The sequence below is a fragment of the Eleutherodactylus coqui genome, chromosome 2 (genome assembly GCF_035609145.1).
Source record: "Eleutherodactylus coqui strain aEleCoq1 chromosome 2, aEleCoq1.hap1, whole genome shotgun sequence".
Taxonomy (NCBI): domain Eukaryota; kingdom Metazoa; phylum Chordata; class Amphibia; order Anura; family Eleutherodactylidae; genus Eleutherodactylus; species Eleutherodactylus coqui.
Genome location: NC_089838.1, coordinates 323,944,325 through 323,963,278, shown reverse-complemented (window position 1 = coordinate 323,963,278; position 18,954 = coordinate 323,944,325). Strand labels below are relative to the sequence as shown.

Genomic DNA, 18,954 nt, shown 5'->3' with positions numbered 1-18,954 from the left:
GTACACTGATGTCAGTGTGTGAGCTCCGAACTTTTTCTCACTTGTCCTCTCCTGCGTGATTACCGCTGGGGAGCTGTGGCAACCCGGCTAGTAATCGCTACCATGGTGAGCGGATGTTGGCTTGCGTGCTATAGGTTTGCCACCAGAGACTCAGGGGCTCCGCAGAGCACAGTTTGAGAACCGCTGTCATAGAGTATTACAGTCTCCAGTAAGTGACGGAGTATATTCCCTGCTGCAGATTGCGGATAGTGACAGGGGAGCTACATACAAAGCTGTATTTATGTATATAGTGTGTATCATTACGACCTACTCTTATTACTCTTATCTGTACAATAGAGCTATCCATAATTCACCTCTGCTGACTGTGTACCAGCAAAGCTGAAGAATGAGAATAGGAAACCTCTGTCTATTATTGATGCTCTTTTGGCTAGTGTGAAAACTGCAATACTTCAAGATTTCACATAAAAATGAAAAAAAAAAACACCACCAATAATGGAAAATGTTGTATATTGCTAAAACGAAAACTCTGTTCACATCATGTTCATGGCAAATGTATCCACATAGCTCCATTCACATAACAGATGCCCAGTGTCCTTTTGAGATCCATTAAGTCTGCAGAAGTCAGTATACCTTTTTCAACTGTCTGATATACTCTAGTCAGCTATGCTCTTCTATACAGAGGCATTCTGCAAAAAAATTGATACCATGTGCTTACATTTATTAAAAATATTTTTCCAATTTTGGAACAAAATTCTGTCCTGGGACCAGAGGGACAGGGGCCATATTACCTGCACTTGATATAATCTACCGTCCATCTGCAGACTTAATTAGTTCTGGATCCCTTTTTCAGCTATGCATGATGGCTAACGCAATCTTCATACTAGCTAATCCCCATAGTACGTTGGCTTCGTTAGACTTGCATTGGACTTCACCTGCTCTCTGATTGGCCAGCACTACTCATGTGATCAGTGCACATTGTGCATTAGTTGGATAGCAAGTTGCAGCAGCCATCTTGGACAGCTAAAAACTGGAATCAGAACCGATGGATCGGATGGGTGACAGAGAAAAACAAGTAGTAAACCGTCACTTCCTTCAATCCCAGGAGAGAATGTTGTCCTGAAACCAAAGCTGAGCCCGTGACATCTGCAGGTAGAGCCGGCTGTGACTGACAGCCGGCCTCCCACTGCAACAGTGGGGATCAGTGAGAACAGCGATCCTTGCTGTTAACCCTTTATATAACGATTGAAGAATGTACAAGGTTAACAGAGGGAGGGGCACTCTCCGTCACATCGTAAGCCCTCTGCCATGAAATAGCAGAGGGCCAATGAGTTGCGATGGCAACCGGACAGCAGTCAATCGCATTCAGCTCTGTCATGACTTGTCATCGGCAGCAATAGTGATAATATACTACAGTAGAGGATTACTATTATCGCAGGCTCAAGTCCCTTAAAAAATCCAAAATGTAAAAAATTGTAAGGCAAATACTTTTCTTGCACACTTTTCCCTATTTTCTTAAAAACAAAAATGTTTGATACCATCACGTATGTAACGACCTGTAAAAGAAACTACACACTTTATCCTGCATGGGAAAAGCTGTAAAAAACGGCAAAAATAACCTAGACATTCAACTCCCCAAAAAACACAATAAAAGTGATTGAAAAAGCCATATGTACCTCAACATGGCACCACTAAAAACTACAACTCCCCACCTAAACATCAAGGCCTCTCAGAGCTCTGACCATGGAAAAATAAAAAAGTTTTAGGTCTTTGTATGCAGCAATGCAAAAAGTAGTATGTTTTCCATACAAAAAGGGTTTCTATTGTTCTAATCATACGGACCTGCAGAAAAAGTTGTTGGGTCATGTTATACTGCATGATGAACACAGTAAAATTAAGAAAAAGAAACAAAGGCTGAACTGGATGGACGTTTCAACATATTATGTTACTATTAGAGATGAGCGAGCACCAAAATGCTCGGGTGATCGTTGCTCGAGTCGAGCTTTCCGCGATGCTCGAGGGTTCGTTTCGAGTAACGAACCCCATTGAAGTCAATGGGCGACCCGAGCATTTTTGTATATCGCCGATGCTCTCTAAGGCCTCCTTCCTTGAACCTAATAGCTCAGGGCTCACAGTGCGGAATTCCACCGCGGAATTCCATACCATGAAATCTCCCGTCCTCACATTTTTACTTCGGACAAACCCTCATTAGTAAGCCACACCTTAGCTAAGCAACACACTACCTCCAACTAAGCACAATCACTGCCTGCGGGACACACTGCTGCCTCTTCTCCTGGGTTACATGCTGCCCCCCCCCCCCCCGCACGACCCAGTGTCCACAGCGCACACCAAAGTGTCCCTGCGCAGCCTTCAGCTGCACTCATGCCACACCACCCTCATGTCTATTTATAAGTGCGTCTGCCATGAGGAGGAACCGGAGGCACACACTGCAGAGGGTTGGCAGGGCCAGGCAGCGACCCTCTTTAAAAGGGGCCGGGCGATAGCCCACAATGCTGTACAGAAGCAATGAGAAATATAATCCTGTGCCACCGCCATCAGGAGCTGCACACATGGGCATAGCAATGGGGAACCTATGTGCCACACACTATTCATTCTGTCAAGGTGTCTGCATGCCCCAGTCAGACCGCGGTTTTTTATAAATAGTCACAGGCAGGTACAACTCCGCAATGGGAATTCCGTGTGCACCCACAGCATGGGTGGCTCCCTGGAACCCACCGGCTGTACATAAATGCACACACTGCAGAGGGTTGGCAGGGCCAGGCAGCGACCCTCTTTAAAAGGGGCCGGGCGATAGCCCACAATGCTGTTGAGAATTGATAATAGATTGACGTTCCATCTTCATTCCAAAACTTTGCCACCTCGGTCAGGAGCTGCAAACGTGGGCATAAAGGGGAGTCTGCTGCCAGCCCAGCACTTCTACACATCTCCACAATGCAGCAATACTCGGTGTGGGAAGTATGTGAGCGGGCCCTGGGTCAGCCTCTGTCCCAGCAAACACCTTGTGTGGCCCAAGGTGCTGCGAGTGACATAGCAATGGGGACTCCATGTCTCCACACACTACTCATTCTGTTTGGGTGACGGATACCTCATCGACAACGCAAGGGGTAAACCATCTGCACTCTGCACCCTACCCAAGTCTGTCAGTGTTTTGGGGACAGACAGGTAAAACACCTCAATGGGAAGTCTGTGTGCACCCACAGCATGGGTGGCTAGCAGGAACCGACAGACGGTACAGAAAGAAATCCCATTGCTACTACAACTCCCAGCGGCCACGCAGTAAAATGCACACGGTCACAGGTAGCCCTAAGAAGGAGGTTTTTTTTCAAATTTTTTTGAAAAAGCAAACAGCCTAGATAGCGTGTATGTCTTTTCCTCTATCAGGGGCTGTCGCCGCACGCTGTGTGTGAAGTTGACGGGACGCGCAGAGCGATGTAAAAAATTATGCAATTATTGGCCTGCAGTTGGAGGATCACAGCGGTTATGTAACGCACACTGCAGGCCGAAAAAAATTATACGCAAGGCTGCCAAAAGGCCTGGCTGGGTAATAGTGAGGCACTACAACTCCCAGCAGCCAGGCAGTAAAATGCACACGATATAGGTAGCCCAAAGAAGGACCGTTGGGGTACTTGTTGACAGGATTCTACACTACCACTGTCCCTGCCTCACCAGTACTGCCCCTATACTCTGTATAATTGACTGCAGCCTGAGAACGCAATAGTCTGCACAGCCCAAGATGAAAAAAAAAATGTTGCAAAACTGCTTGCAGCAGCCCAACAGTAATGCACACTGTCACAGGTAGCCCAAAGAAGGACCGTTGGGGTACTTGTTGACAGGATTCTGCACTACCACTGTCCCTGCCTCACCAGTACTGCCCCTATACTCTGTATAATTGACTACAGACTGAGAACGCTATAGCCTGCACAGCCCAAGATGAAAAAAAAAATTTTCTTTTGTGCAAAACTGCTCCCAGCAGCCACAACAGTAACGCACACGGTCAGATGTGGCCCTAAGAAGGACCGTTGGGGTTCTTGAAGACGCTAACAGTAGCCTAACACTCTCCCTATAGCAGGAGGGAGGGTGAGAACCAACCAATATATCCCCATCATCTTCCGCATACAAATCGGGAATATCAAGCATCCATTTTTGAAGGTTTTTCTGCACTAGATGACTATAGAAACTGTAGAGAGCTTTCACAAGATTAGACCTTTGCACTAAACCCACCAAGTAGGTGAGGGAAAGGGGGAAGTAGTAATTGGCTGATCTACAACCTCAATGTGTTGCCGCCATCAATTTGTGAATGAGTTAATTTTTTTAACAATGAAATGGAAAAATATCTCTCCCCCCCCCCCCCACCCGTCTGATATGTTCTATTGTGAATAAAATATGGCAAGATGAGATTTCCAAATCATTGTATTCTATCTTTCTTTACATTTTATGCAGCGTCCCAACTTTTTGGGAATTGTGGTTGTATTCTAATTTAACTTCAGCTGAAAAAACGTGCAGACTGTGCCTTCACTTACTACATCAGAACGGACAGTTATTCAATGGAGCCTCAGAATGTGGATTCAGTGAAGCAATGGAAATTGTAGCAAATGTAAGTATCAGTAGAGGGGAGTATTTGGAGACTATTTAGCCTCTATGGGAGAGAAATGAGGGGCAATATGCCAGATTTTAAGTGTCACCATCATAGGAGTAAGTAAGGAAATCGGAGAGGGAGAGGGACCTCTTGGCAGCAGCCCCTGTAGACTATGGTCAGGGCCCACCACACTACACTCTAGAGCGATTAACTGGGCTGTAATTGGACGAGGACAGTGACCAACCAGCATACACCAACTGACTGGCCGAGAAGTAGTAATAGAAATGAGGTAAGGCTACACCCCCTCCCTCATACACACAATTTACTGGAAGACAAAGGGTTTCTAATTTAATCCTAGGAGGGGAGCCTCTCCATAATATATTGAATACAGACTGGTGGAGGGCATGGAAAAACGTCATAGGAACCAGAATGGGGGATTATGGAGAACACATAGGAACCTGGGCAGTAATTTAATTCTCAGTAAAATAATTTGGCTTACAAGAGTTAAAGGACGAGTATCCAGCTCTTTAGCCCAATTCAAGAGGGGAGTCAGATCGGTGTCATAGAATGCAAAAACTTCCTTAGTTACCCATATACCAAGGTAAGTCGTCTGGTCTACCCAACTCAGTGGAAAAGGTAGGGGGTGCAGAGCCGCTGCCTATTCCTCTGCCAGGAGATCGGTCTTGTCCCAGTTAACCCTAATGCCAGAGTAGAGGCCAAATATATAAAAAATGGAGACTACAGAATTAAGGGGGGATTGCAGATTTTGCAGAAAGAGAAGGGTGTCATCAGCATATAATGCAATGTGTTCCTCATAATTACTCAGTTCGAACCCGGTCATTGCCAGAGACACATGCACTTGAATAGCCAGGGCAAACAAGGTTGGGGACAAGAGGCAACTCTAACGCATACCTCTACTCAAAAAGAAGCTGTCAGAAATTTGGGTATTAGTTTTAACACTAGGGGAATTATAGAGAATCTGTACCCATTCAGTAAAAACTGGCCCAAACCCAAATCGGGCCGTCACCACCCACAAGTACCTCCATTCCACCAAGTCAAAAGCGTCAGCCTGGTCAATAAATACAATCCGTTGCCCGTAGTTAGTATTCATACGTAAGAATGGTTGAAGAGTCGTCTAAGGCTCATATCCATACTCTTACCAGATATGAAGCCAGATTGATTAGCATGTAGAACGTCTTTGAGGACTACGTTTATGCTAATTGCAAGTATTTTAGCCAGGATTTTAATGACCTTATTGAGAAGGGAAATGGAGTGATAAGAGCCACGGTCTACTAAATCCTTCTCAGGCTTAGGAATTAACTCTTCAAAGTTTATATCAGTCCGGCGAACTACTGTTACTGAGAACGTCGTACTATTACTAGTGGCCGTTCTGAGTACTGCAGAGTTGTCCCACTGAAGTGACAGAAGTCTCCAGGCTACAAAATTCATACAAAACATATTTTTATTTTAAACATAAAATTGGATATTTCACAACAGGACATTATTATACGCCATATTTCACAAGGCATTAAATACAAAAATGGAAACTTATTTATAAAATATAACTGTGGGCGGGGTGTAAAACCAAATTCAAGATGTGTTAGGGTGATAGAAAGTGCTAAAAACACAGATTTTTAGGATTATTCTTCAGCGGGGGTGCCCATTGCTCTTGCTTGTCTGTGCTCGGGGTCCTGCAGGGTGGATGGCGGAGATATTCTTGCAGCCTGCATGGTTCGGGGACATGTCGCAGTGCATGAGCGGCTTCCCTCCCACACTTCCGTCAATCCCTGCTTCTTGGGATGTAGAGGATTTATTGAGATGTCTTGCTCTTCGGTTTTGAAACCAGACCTGAGATGGTAAAATAATTAAGACGTTGCTTCACCCAAGAATTAAAAAAAATGTTTACATTTATTTAGGATTTACATTAAAATGGATAGGCGACTATTAAAAGGATTTTCCAAGGCTGAACTATTGATGACCTGTCCTCTGGATAGGTCATCAATAGTTGACCGGTGGGGTCCACCGCTCAGGATCTCTGCGATCAGCTGTCTGAAGAGGCCGTGGTGCTCAGATGAGCGCTATATGATGTCACTGGCCTGAGAAGAGCCACAGCGCTCACCCACGCACCGCAGCCTTTTCTAAGGTCTGTGACATCATATTCATCAGTCACATGACCTAAGAGCAGCTCAGTCCCATTCAGGTGCTATACAAGGAGCATCTGCTATACAATGTACGGGGTTGTGCCTGGTATAGCCTGAAGCAGCCATGGCGCTCACCTGAGTCTTGCTGTCATTTGAATTAGCTGATCAGCGAGAGTTCTGAGTGGCGGATCCTTGCTGACCAACTATTGATGACCTATCCTGGGGATGGTCATCGATAATATACTTCTGAAAGTTTTTAGGTTTCATGGGAAAATATTAAAAGTTTAAAAAAAGCAATCCTTTTCCGGGAAAAAATTGAAGCAATGAAAAGCTAAGAGCTGGTGTAGGTCTCAGCTATAATTTATGGATGTTTCTGGCAAAAATTATAGTCATGTGACATGCTGTGCATGGGCATGCCTCCTAATGAGAGGCTGCACCCACTTTTTGAAAAAGTGGTGGGGCACAACGTAAAAGTCCAAAAAGCCGCAATTTGGGGTTTGTGTCAAAATTGTGACCTTTGTATGCTGTCGAACAAATAATAATACATATGCCCCATTGTGTATTAAAAAGATGTAAGGCTTCCTGTTCATGGATTGTTTGTGGTATTAAAGTCAACTCCATTGAAATGAATGGGAATGAGCTGCAATACTACACACAACCTGTGGACAGGTGGGGCACTGTCTATGGAAGAAAGCAATAGATGATTACCTGAATCCTGGGCTCGGGAATACCAGTGACTTGAGCGAAACAGCATCTGCTCACATAATCGGGGTACGGATTGCAATCAAACTGCTTCTGTAGGAAGAGGGTTTGTTGCTTGTCGTAAAATGTCCTCTTTCTACACTTCTGACTTGATGCTGAAGGAGCGTGATCTTCTTTCTCTTCTTTGGCTGTCTTGGATATTGCCATCTCTTCTTCCGACAAGAATCCTGAAAAAGATATCAGTAATGGATGATGTTAATGAAGGAAGATTTAGTGGTGAGCCTTCTACTTGAGGAACATAATTGCCAGGCTGAAGACCCACCATATCATTAGACACAAGAACTTACGAGAAAATCCAGTAGATACAAAGAAATATGAGAAGAATACCCAACATATTAGCAGATACAAGGACATACAAAGAGAAGATTTAGCTTATTACTAGATATAAGGACATATGAGGAGAAGATCTGGCTTATTAGCAAACACAGGGACATACGAGAAGACCTAGCATACTAGCAGATATGACAGAGCAGAAGACCCAACACATTAGCGGATATAAGAACACATGAAGAGAAGATCTAACTTATGAGTAGATACAAGAACATACGAGAAGAAGACCCAACTTCACCAACTTAATAACAGATATAAGAACTTAAGGGAAACCCAGCTTATTAGCAGATACAATGACATACAAGTAGACACAAAGCATTAGCAGATACATGGACATATGAGGAGAAGAACCAACATATTAAAAGATGCAAGCACATATGAGGAGAATACCCAAGTTACTGGAGAAGGCAATATGCTCAGACCCATGACTGGACATTCAGACATTGAACAACCCTTGGTCTGCCCCTCTTATAAAGAGTTGAAGGTTTCAATGAGGAATGAATGGATACAGCCTGGAGACCTCAACTAAAGACAGGATATTTGGTGGAAACACTGGTCATATTATCTCCAAGAGTTAAAATTGATTTACCAGTATGTAAACACAGACCCCTACTCCTTCCAAGGCATTATAAAAATACACTTACTTTTAATTCCATTCTCTTGCTGCCTGGCCAGCTGCTCATCCTGACTAGCAATGTATGGTACAGACTGGTCTATCCCCATGTTGAAATGTCTGGTTACCGGAGGTTCCTGTGGGATCCCAAGGATGGAATAAAACTCAACCAGGGTGTCCTGAAGCCTATTTGGATCATTTAGAGGCCTCTGTATTTCCATCTCCAAGAGAATTTTAGAAAATGTGGCAGAGTCATTCCTGTCCTTGTCACTTGGTGGAAGGTATAGATCTGGGTAGTCCTCCTGTAGAGAGAGAGCATTGCAGATGACTTGATCCAGCTCTGGGTCGTGCTCCATGGCTGCTTCTCTTGGGCTTATCCGCTCAGATTTGAAGTTAACCTGAACTTTCCAGCTCTCATATACCCACATGATGTTTGGAGAAGCCAAAACTATGTTTTGGGACACAATGGAAACATAACTTTGATGTGACTTAAAAGAGGTGATGACACCTTTAGGCCTTGATCCTAGCTGGACATGTCCACCCAGGTCCACCAAAAGAAGGAAAAGTGTCATAGAACAAATGAATGAGAATGAATAGAGAAAGTGTGAAAAATGTACTTCAAATAAAACCAAGTGGAGATGAAAGAAGAAAACTTAATTATGCTAAATAGGTGCTTTAGTACTGACGAGCTCTACAATGGAGGTTTCAGTGTAAATAAATAATACAATATAGCAAAATACAAAAAAAAGAGAAAAAATAAATACAATTAAAATGTAAAATAAAAAATATAAAGTTTCTACTACGTGTAATATGTGTGCAACTAAAAATGAGAATCCTGCTTTTGTCATCCATATCGCAGCCAGTGGCGGACTACGTGTACATAGGCTGTTCGCACCCGCCCCCCCCTCAGGATACAGTAACAAGGCAGGATCGAGCCGGAACTTTTCACCATGTACTTCACTTCTATAAACCACATTTAAAAAGCAGCTTTCTAAAGTGGTCTTTGGTGTGGAACCACGTACGGATTTAACCCCGCCAATGGGCAAAAACCGCATGAGTATCCTGACGTGTAAAGTCACATCAGGGTCAATAAGCGAGATGCCATACTGACAGCAGCTGGAGGCTGCAGCTAGTAAGTATAGGATTAGGACTATATGGCGACTTTGGCCGTGACGGGTGTTGCACGACCAAAACGGCTGTTATAGCACAGTGACCGCAATGTTATAGAACTCAATGGAGTCCCACTGCAAGTAACAGATTGCATCAAGATTCCCACAACATCGCAGTCCCAGCCAACCGGGTTGTATGTCACAGTCATAGCCAAAATGGCCACATTTCCATAGCCTTAAAGGGGTTGTCCCGTGCCGAAACGGGTTTTTTTTTTTTCAATAGCCCCCCCCGGTCGGCGCGAGACAAACCCGATGCATGTGTTGAAAAAAAAAACGGATAGTACTTACCCGAATCCCCGCGCTCCGGTGACTTCTTACTTACCTGGTGAAGATGGCCGCCGGGATCTTCACCCTCGGTGGACCGCAGGTCTTCTGTGCGGTCCATTGCCGATTCCAGCCTCCTGATTGAAACGCAGCGGAAAACGCAGCGGAAAACGGGCGGAAAAACGCGGGAAACGCGGCGAAAACGCTGCGTTTTTTTCCCACGGAAAACGCAAACGCCAGTGGGTGCTCGCCCTAAGGGACGTGCAGTCCTGGCAGTAACTCCTTCAGCACTATGCTGAACCCTGGTTGCGCCAATTTACAAATGAGGAAACTCACCTGTACCCATGATTGTTGGCAGCGGTGACATAATCGCTGGAGACCGCCTGGGACACGTAGTAAGCAATGGCGTAACTTAAAGCTCCCAAGCCCTAGGGGTGTAACTATAATGTGTCACACCAGGGCCCTTGAGCCTTAGGGGCCCATAAGGTCTCTCTTCCCCATATAATGAGATCTCTGCTATGAAAGTAGTATTATATTTGGGGGTCCTGTTTAAAATTGGGGCCCAATAGCTTTAAGTTACGTCTCAATGCAAAATCTTAAAGGGTTTCCACCTACCATACATCATGCAAACTACTAGTTTCTTCCTATTTGAAAAAGGTGGCTTTTGGAGGATCAGGTCATGGCCTGGTCACTATTCCCGCCACTGCAGAAGGTAAATGTATGTCCTGGCTGGGAAGGGGCTCCAGCGAATGGATCTAAACTTGCATCCTACGGATGGCGCAGGCTCAGAAGCTGAGCCAGTGCCATCTATAGCATGAGATGGCTGTAACTCACAGCTGCCCACCCGCTGCAACAGCAGGGAACAAAGAGAACGCCGATCCCCGCTGTTAACTTTTTACATGCGCGATTAATATTTATCGTGGCATGTAAAGTGTTCCCGGTTGGAGGGTGCTCCCTTTGTGATGCCATCGGCTCTTTGCCATGTCATTGCGGAAGGCCGATGGGATGCCAAGGCAACTGGACATCGGACCAATGGCGTCTGAGTCTGCCATGTCCATTGATGCTATGAGAAGCAATAATGTATTATCAGTGCGATCATATCATTGTAGGCTCATGTCCCCTTTAGGAACATTAAAACTGTAAAAAGAAATAAAAAAACACATAAGAAAACACATAAAAGAATAATAAAAAGGAAAAAACCTTAGTAAAAAGTGGGAAAAAAAGGTATATATATTAAAAGGGAATCCCCTGTAATCCGCACCCTTTTTGACCATGAAAGTGATTGCCACCTATGAGGGAGTATGCCTTTAAGAAGTTAAAGGGCACAGGACTAGCGGTCATATATGTATCCCTGTGATCTGACATATCTTGTAATGTTATCAGTGATGTTATTATTGATCTATCCGTATACACATTATATTAATGTATTCCGATGACTACAAGGAGAACGGCACTGGGAGATAAATCTGATACTCGGCCACTTCCAGTCTTCCACTGGCCATTATATTATAATGAATGGACACCTGACTGATAATGAGCCGCCTTCAATATACAAGTGGGTGGCATTAAAGCCATGGAGAGGCCTGGGCAGACAGATCATCAGCAGGTGGGATATCTGCATTCTAAGACATCAAAGTAATCGACCCGCTGACTGATGCTTAGAATGGACTCCAATCCACAACCAGAATGTCCGTACAGAGGGATTTATGTGCGATATTTCAGTAGTCAGTTTTGCTGGAGGCCAGGTTGCCATTCTTTGTGACAAAGTTATCAAATAGATCCAGAGAGCTGGAGTCATTTTTATACTATCCACCTAATATAACGAGATTATGACAAATGATGAGGGATTTAGAAAAAAAAAAAAAGTCATAAATCTCTTTAAATGCTCCCCAAGCTGTAAGCCGTGCCAACTTCACACTACGACTACCACTTCACTACTATAAGAAACTGATGTGAATGGCAGAAATGGTTAATAGAGGTGTCCTGCAGCAGATTCTACATCATTCTGGGGTAAAGTACAACAGAAAAAGAACACACATACTAATGATCAACTGATCAACGTAAGTCAATTTAGCTTGTTCTATCTATTTATCTATCTCATATCTATCTATCTATCTATCTATCTATCTATCTATCTATCTATCTCATATCTATCTATCTATCTATCTATCTATCTATCTATCTATCTATCTATCTATCTCATATCTATCAATCTCTCTGCTATCATCTATCTATCTATCTATCTATCTCATATCTATCTATCTATCTATCTATCTCATATCTATCTATCTATCTATCTCATATCATCTATTTATCTTATCTATCTATCTATCTCATATCATCTATCTATCCTATCTATCTATCTATCTATCTATCTATCTCATATCATCTATCTATCTATCTCATATCTATCTATCTCTCATATCATCTATCTATATATCTCATATCTATCTATCTATCATCTCTCTATCTATCAATCTCTCTCATATCATCTATCTCTCTCATATCATCTATCTATTTATCTATCTATCTCTATCATATCTATCTATCTATCTATCTATCTATCTCATATCTATCTATCTCTCTCATATCATCTATCTATTTATCTATCTATCTATCTCTCTCATATCATCTATCTATCTATCTATCTCATATCTATCTATCTCATATCTATCTATCTCTCATATCATCTATCTATATATCTCATATCTATCTATCTCATATCTATCAATCTCTCTCCTATCATCTATCTATCTTTCTCATATCTATCTCTCTCTCATATGACCTATCTATATATCTCATATCTATCTGTCTATCTATCTATCTATCTATCTATCTATCTATCTATCTATCTATCATCTCTCTATCTATCAAGCTCTCTCATATCATCTATCTATCTCTCTCTCATATCATCTATCTATATATCTCATATCTATCTATCTATCTATCATCTCTCTATCTATCAATCTCTCTCATATCTATCTATCTATCTATCTATCTATCTATCTATCTCATATCTATCTATCTCTCTCATATCATCTATTTATCCATCTATCTCTCTCATATCATCTATCTATCTATCTCATATCTATCTATCTCTCATATCATCTATCTATATATCTCATATCTATCTATCTATCTATCTATCTATCTATCTATCTATCTATCTCATATCTATCAATCTCTCTCCTATCATCTATCTATCTATCTATCTCATATCTATCTATCTATCTATCTATCTATCTATCTATCTATCTATCTATCTATCTCATATCATCTATCTATATATCTCATATCTATCTATCTCTCTCATATCATCTATCTATATATCTCATATCTATCTATCTATCTATCTATCTCATATCTATCTATCTCTCTCATATCATCTATTTATCTATCTCATATCTATCTATCTATCTCATATCTATCTATATCTATCTCCTACCTATCTCTCTCATATCATCTATGTATATATCTCATATCTATCTATCTATCTATCTATCTATCTATCTATCTATCTATCTATCTCATATTTATCTATATCTATCTCCTATCTATCTATCTCATATCCATCTATCTATCTATCTCATATTTATCTATATCTATCTTCTATCTATCTATCTCATATCTATCTATCTCTCTCATATCTATCTATCTATCTCATATCTATCTATCTATCTATCTATCTATCTATCCCACATCTATCTATCTATCTATCTATCTATCTATCTATCTATCTATCTATCTTATATCTATCTATCTCTCATATCTATCTATCTATCTATTTATCTATCTATCTATCTATCTATCGATCTATCTCATATCTTATTTATCTCTCTCATATCTATCTATCTCATGTCTATCCAGCTATGCATCCATCCATCTCATATCTATCTATCTCTCTCTCTCATATCTATCTACCTCATATCTATCTATCTATCTATCTATCTATCTATCTATCATCTCTCTATCTATCAATCTCTCTCATATCATCTATCTATCTCTCTCTCATATGATCTATCTATATATCTCATATCTATCTATCTATCTATCTATCTATCTATCTATCTATCTATCTATCTATCATCTCTCTATCTATCAATCTCTCTCATATCATCTATCTATCTATCTCATATCTATCTCTCTTATATCATCTATCTATTTATCTATCTATCTCTCTCATATCATCTATCTATCTATCTCATATCTATCTATCTCATATCTATCTAAAAAGACCCAACCAAATTTGATCAGGTACTAAATTTCCAAAGTACAGAGGTTCTACGCGTTTCCACTACATATCACGTAGTTTCATCAGGAACCCAAACTAACAGGTACCAATAATCAAATTGAAAAATTGGTGTGGTAGACTCCCAAAATGTAGAGAGTACCACCTAGATGAGGAGGTAGTCGATCCTATAACCAGGTCTAGCAAGTTCAAATAGCCCAGTAATCCCCCCCAAGACAATGCAGGAACAAAAATAAAAAACAGCAGCAGCACCAGCCTCTGTGGTAGGCTGGCGGCTATGGAGACTGGTGCTGCTGCTGTTTTTTATTTTGGAAATTTAGTACCTGATCAAATTTGGTTGGGTCTTTTTCAATTTCCCCTCTTGTTGCCTAGAAACATAGGGACTTACGTGGCATTGACCAGGTTATATCCATCATCCTTTTTCTCTTGGTACATACATCCTGATTTGGGACATTCATGTTCTCTATGCGTTGATGTGTGTCCAAGATAGGTGTTTTATCAGACAGCGACCTCTATAAGATATAACCGTGCACTGTTCATTTAAGCACAAACCGTCTCCTTGAACAGTACGCTAGCTGATTGAACTATTTACAAGTCAGGAACTTGATTTTCCAAAATTGACCCCTGAAGCATTCCCAGCCAATAACTACCTTTTAGGTACTGGGTAACAGGATTCACTTATCCGCTAAGGGAGTTTTTAACTATAAAACGTCTCCCAGATACCTGACTTTGGCTTACATTTTTTCGGGGGATGACGCTGGTCACGTTATACTAATTTTTGTTGTCTGTATCTGTGTCTGTTTTAGGATTCATAAAAAATCCTTTTTATATACATTTTTATTAATAAAAGTTATGTTTTAAGAGGGACACTCTAAACCCTTTCTGTGACAAATATTATCGACATCTAGGTGTTTATCCTGCTACTGTGAAACCCCTTATCTATCTATTTCATGTCTATCTATCTCATATCTATCTATTTATCTTTCTCTCATATCTATCTCATATTTATCTATCTATCCATCTCATATATATCTATCTCTCTCATATCTATCTATCTCCTATCTATCTATCTATCTATCTATCTATCTATCTATCTATCTATCTATCTATCTATCTCATATCTATCTATCTATCTATCTATCTATCTATCTATCTATCTATCTATCTCCTATCTATCTCCTATCTATCTATCTATCTATCTATCTATCTCATATCTATCTATCTCATATCTATCTATCTCCTATCTATCTATCTATCTATCTATCTATCTATCTCATATCTATCTATCTCATATCTATCTATCTCCTATCTATCTATCTATCTCTCTCATATCTATCTATCTATCTATCTCATATCTATCTATCTCATATCTATCTATCTATCTATCTATCTATCTATCTGTCTATCTATCTCATATCTCTCTATCTATTTATCTATCTCATATCTACCTATCTCTCTCATATCACCTATCTATATATTTCATATCTATCTATCACATATCTATTTATCTGTCTATCTATCTATCTATCTATCTATCTATCTATCTATCTATCTATCTCCTATCTATCTATCTCCTATCTATCTCATATCTATCTATCTATCCCATATTTATCTATCTATCTATCTATCTATCTATCTATCTATCTATCTATCTATCTATCTCCTATCTATCTCATATCCATCTATCTATCTATCTCATATCTATCTATCTATCATATCATCTATCTATATATCTCATATCTATCTATCTCATATCTATATATCTCATATCTATCTATTTATCTATCTCATATCTATCTATCTATCTCCTATCTATCTCATATCCATCTATCTATCTATCTCATATCTATCTATCTATCATATCATCTATCTATATATCTCATATCTATCTATCTCATATCTATATATCTCATATCTATCTATTTATCTATCTCATATCTATCTATCTATCTATCTCATATCTATCTACTTCATATCTATCTCATATCTATCTCATATCTATCTATCTATCTATCTATCTATCTATCTATCTATCTATCTCTTCCCAATTATCACATATTTTTATATTATATTAATATGGGATAACGAGAGAGAGATATTAGATAGATAATACAGTATATAAATGTGACATAAGTAGATGGAGAGGAGAAACATGGACCTAGAGTATTAGTAGTAGCAGCAGTATATTTCCTGTCTGATTAGTTTATACAAGCTAATTTAGTTCTGGGACGTTTGCTATTCCACCAGTGTACACAGAAGACGTTTTATCAGAAATTGAACACCATCAAAGGTTTTGGGAAGACGCTCATTTACATAATAAATCTACAATTGCCATCTGTGCATTGTTCTACACTATGAAGTGACAATAGTAATGTGTGTGTAGAAAAGATCAACTAAAAAGACATAATTTTTGTCACTCTTTGAAAACTTCAAAGAAAAATCCACTTTGTTCTCCAGAACCTTCCTTCATCCACTTGACATGTAAATTGGGTGAGGATCATCATTCTATCATCCACTCATTGACCAGCCATGGACCCAGATCTGGAGCAGGTCATCTACACTGTCCTTTCTCTAGAAGAAGACTATCCAGCATTGTCTCCTACTCTGGAGGACCAATGTCCTCCAATGTCAACCATCCACTTATTTCCTAGTCTCTACTCTTCTGTGGAAACCTGACAAGATCTACAAGACTCTCTTACCCTGACGAAAACTCTACAGGAGATTTATAGTCTCTTAGGAATCCAACAACAAGGGCAAATCCAGAGTAACACAAATCCAAATAAGCCATCAAAAATGGTGAACATATCATCATCATCATCAACCTTGAACAATGCGGCAAATGATGGTTTTCCTGCCCCATTGAATCGTAAGTCAATACGTTACAACTAATGTTTAATGAGGTTTGGGTACTAGGATATCGATGACCTATCTTCAGGATTGGTCATCAATATAAGATTTGTGGGGATTGCTGCTCTGGACCCTTGATGACCGGCTGACTGAAAAGATTGAGGCGTTTGGGTGAGAACCATGACCTCTTATCAGGTCTGTAACGTCACAGTCATCAGTCATATTGCCTGAAAGCTGCTCAGTCCTATTCAAGTGAATATAATTGAGCTGCTATACCAGCATAGCCACTATAAGATGTACGGCGCTGTGCCTGGTGTGCAATGAAGTGGCCACAACTCTCACCCGAGTGCTGAGGTCAATTCGAACACCATGTTGATGGGGATCCATGTAGCAGACCCCCACCAATCTGATATTGCTAACTAGAGGTGTAACGTGAAGATTCGGGACCCCAATGCAAAACCTGTAACAGGGCCCCCCAAATATAATGCTTTATTCATATCACTGGGATCCCTATATGGAGAAGATAGGCAGTATGGGCCCCCTAAGGCTCCTGGGCCCGAGTGCAGCCGCATCCCCTATAGTTACGCCCATGTTGCTAACCTATTCTGAGGATAATTCATCAACATCTCAGTCCCTCTTTAATGTCAGCCACCATTCTGCTTTCTTTTCTTTTGTTCCTTCATAGCAAGAGAAAAATGGAAAGCCAGATCCGTTCTATGATGGAACCAAATGGTGCTGGAAGAACCCCATTGACTATAATGGCGTCTATCTGGCTTTCGTCATGCCCTCTGTAATTTTTGCGGGCAACATAGTGCAGCTGGGCTATTTCATCTGGGATGATTGGACGGATCTGAGCCAAAGTCTCTGAACAGAACATCCGATACAGATATGAAAACAGCCGGTGGTCTAGTTTTTGGAACAGAATTGCGAAAAGTTAAAAAGTTGTATTTTCAAAAAATCTTAAATTTGTACAAATTTTTATAATTTTATCTGCTTACAAATCTAGTTTAGACCTTTTTTTGCATTCATTAGAATCTCCCCCCATCTTCTGTCTCCAGGAAAATGTCACGGGAAAGAGAATGAGGTTTATAAGAAGGCTTGGATCCAACCGGATGAAGCGGAGGCGCCGGCCCCCAATAACAGATGTAGGAAGAGCTACAAGAAAGAACAGATTGCCTTCCTCACGAGGGAGTTTGATGGGAATCCCTATGCAGACTTTACCAGAAGATGTTGGATCGGCCAGCTGACGGGGATTTCAGAGCCGCAGATCCAGGTATGACATGGTTACATGTTTAGATGCATTATATAACGTTCACTACAAGCGAACATATAGAGAGGACTGGAAGGTTTTTGTGGGTTTTTTGCTTTCTTGCGCCTATTGCTGATGGTTTATTCTTTATGTTCTCCAGGTTTGGTTTCAGAACAGAAGAGCACGGCATCTACCGAAAGGAAGGAAACCGGAAGGAAAGTCACAGCTGCAGAAAATATCCGCAAAGGTTACAGGAAGAGTCGCCACAAGCCAGAGCTCTACGGAGGAGCTCACATCGCGGACACCCCGCGGCACGGTCAGACCTGGTGTCAGTGTCAGTCCGTTGTGTCATAGCTGACATGTTAGACTGCTGCGGATTATTATGTAGGGGGGGCGGGGGAGATGTTGGTACTTCACGGAAATATTGTAAAGGATTTGTGTGACAGTTTTAATAAAGTGTATTCTTTTCAATAAAAACGTATTTTTGTACAACTTGTGATTTCTTACTTTTACAGCATTTCAGTGGTGATTCTAGATGTGAAATAGCAAAGTGACAAAATACTAAATACTTAAAAAATTAGAAAGACACACTTTTAAAATGTTTTTCGTGATGGTGTGGGGTAAGCTGTAGATTGCTATTGTTTTGTGGTACGTGTGACTTTTTGATTGCTTTTATGCAATGTTTTTTCTTGGAGACGAGGCGACCCAAACTGCTCAGTTCTGGCGTTGTGCTTTT

At 40.8% G+C, this 18,954-nt stretch overlaps 2 protein-coding genes across 2 annotated transcripts; one reads left to right on the top strand and one right to left on the bottom strand.

Moving 5' to 3' along the window:
• Window positions 1-6,241: 6,241 nt before the first annotated feature.
• Window positions 6,242-8,796, bottom strand: LOC136610293 (homeobox protein siamois-like). The gene is made up of 3 exons (XM_066589524.1): window positions 8,472-8,796; window positions 7,444-7,664; window positions 6,242-6,442 (listed from the first exon to the last, which is right to left on the bottom strand). Exons 1-3 carry the CDS (start codon window positions 8,794-8,796, stop codon window positions 6,242-6,244), a joined length of 747 nt encoding a protein of 248 aa, XP_066445621.1.
• Window positions 8,797-16,651: 7,855 nt separating this feature from the next.
• On the top strand, window positions 16,652-18,580 carry LOC136610291 (homeobox protein siamois-like). The gene is made up of 3 exons (XM_066589523.1): window positions 16,652-16,772; window positions 18,028-18,242; window positions 18,379-18,580. The coding sequence occupies exons 1-3, from the start codon at window positions 16,652-16,654 to the stop codon at window positions 18,574-18,576; spliced, it is 534 nt and encodes a 177-aa protein (XP_066445620.1). The 3' UTR covers window positions 18,577-18,580.
• Window positions 18,581-18,954: the final 374 nt, after the last annotated feature.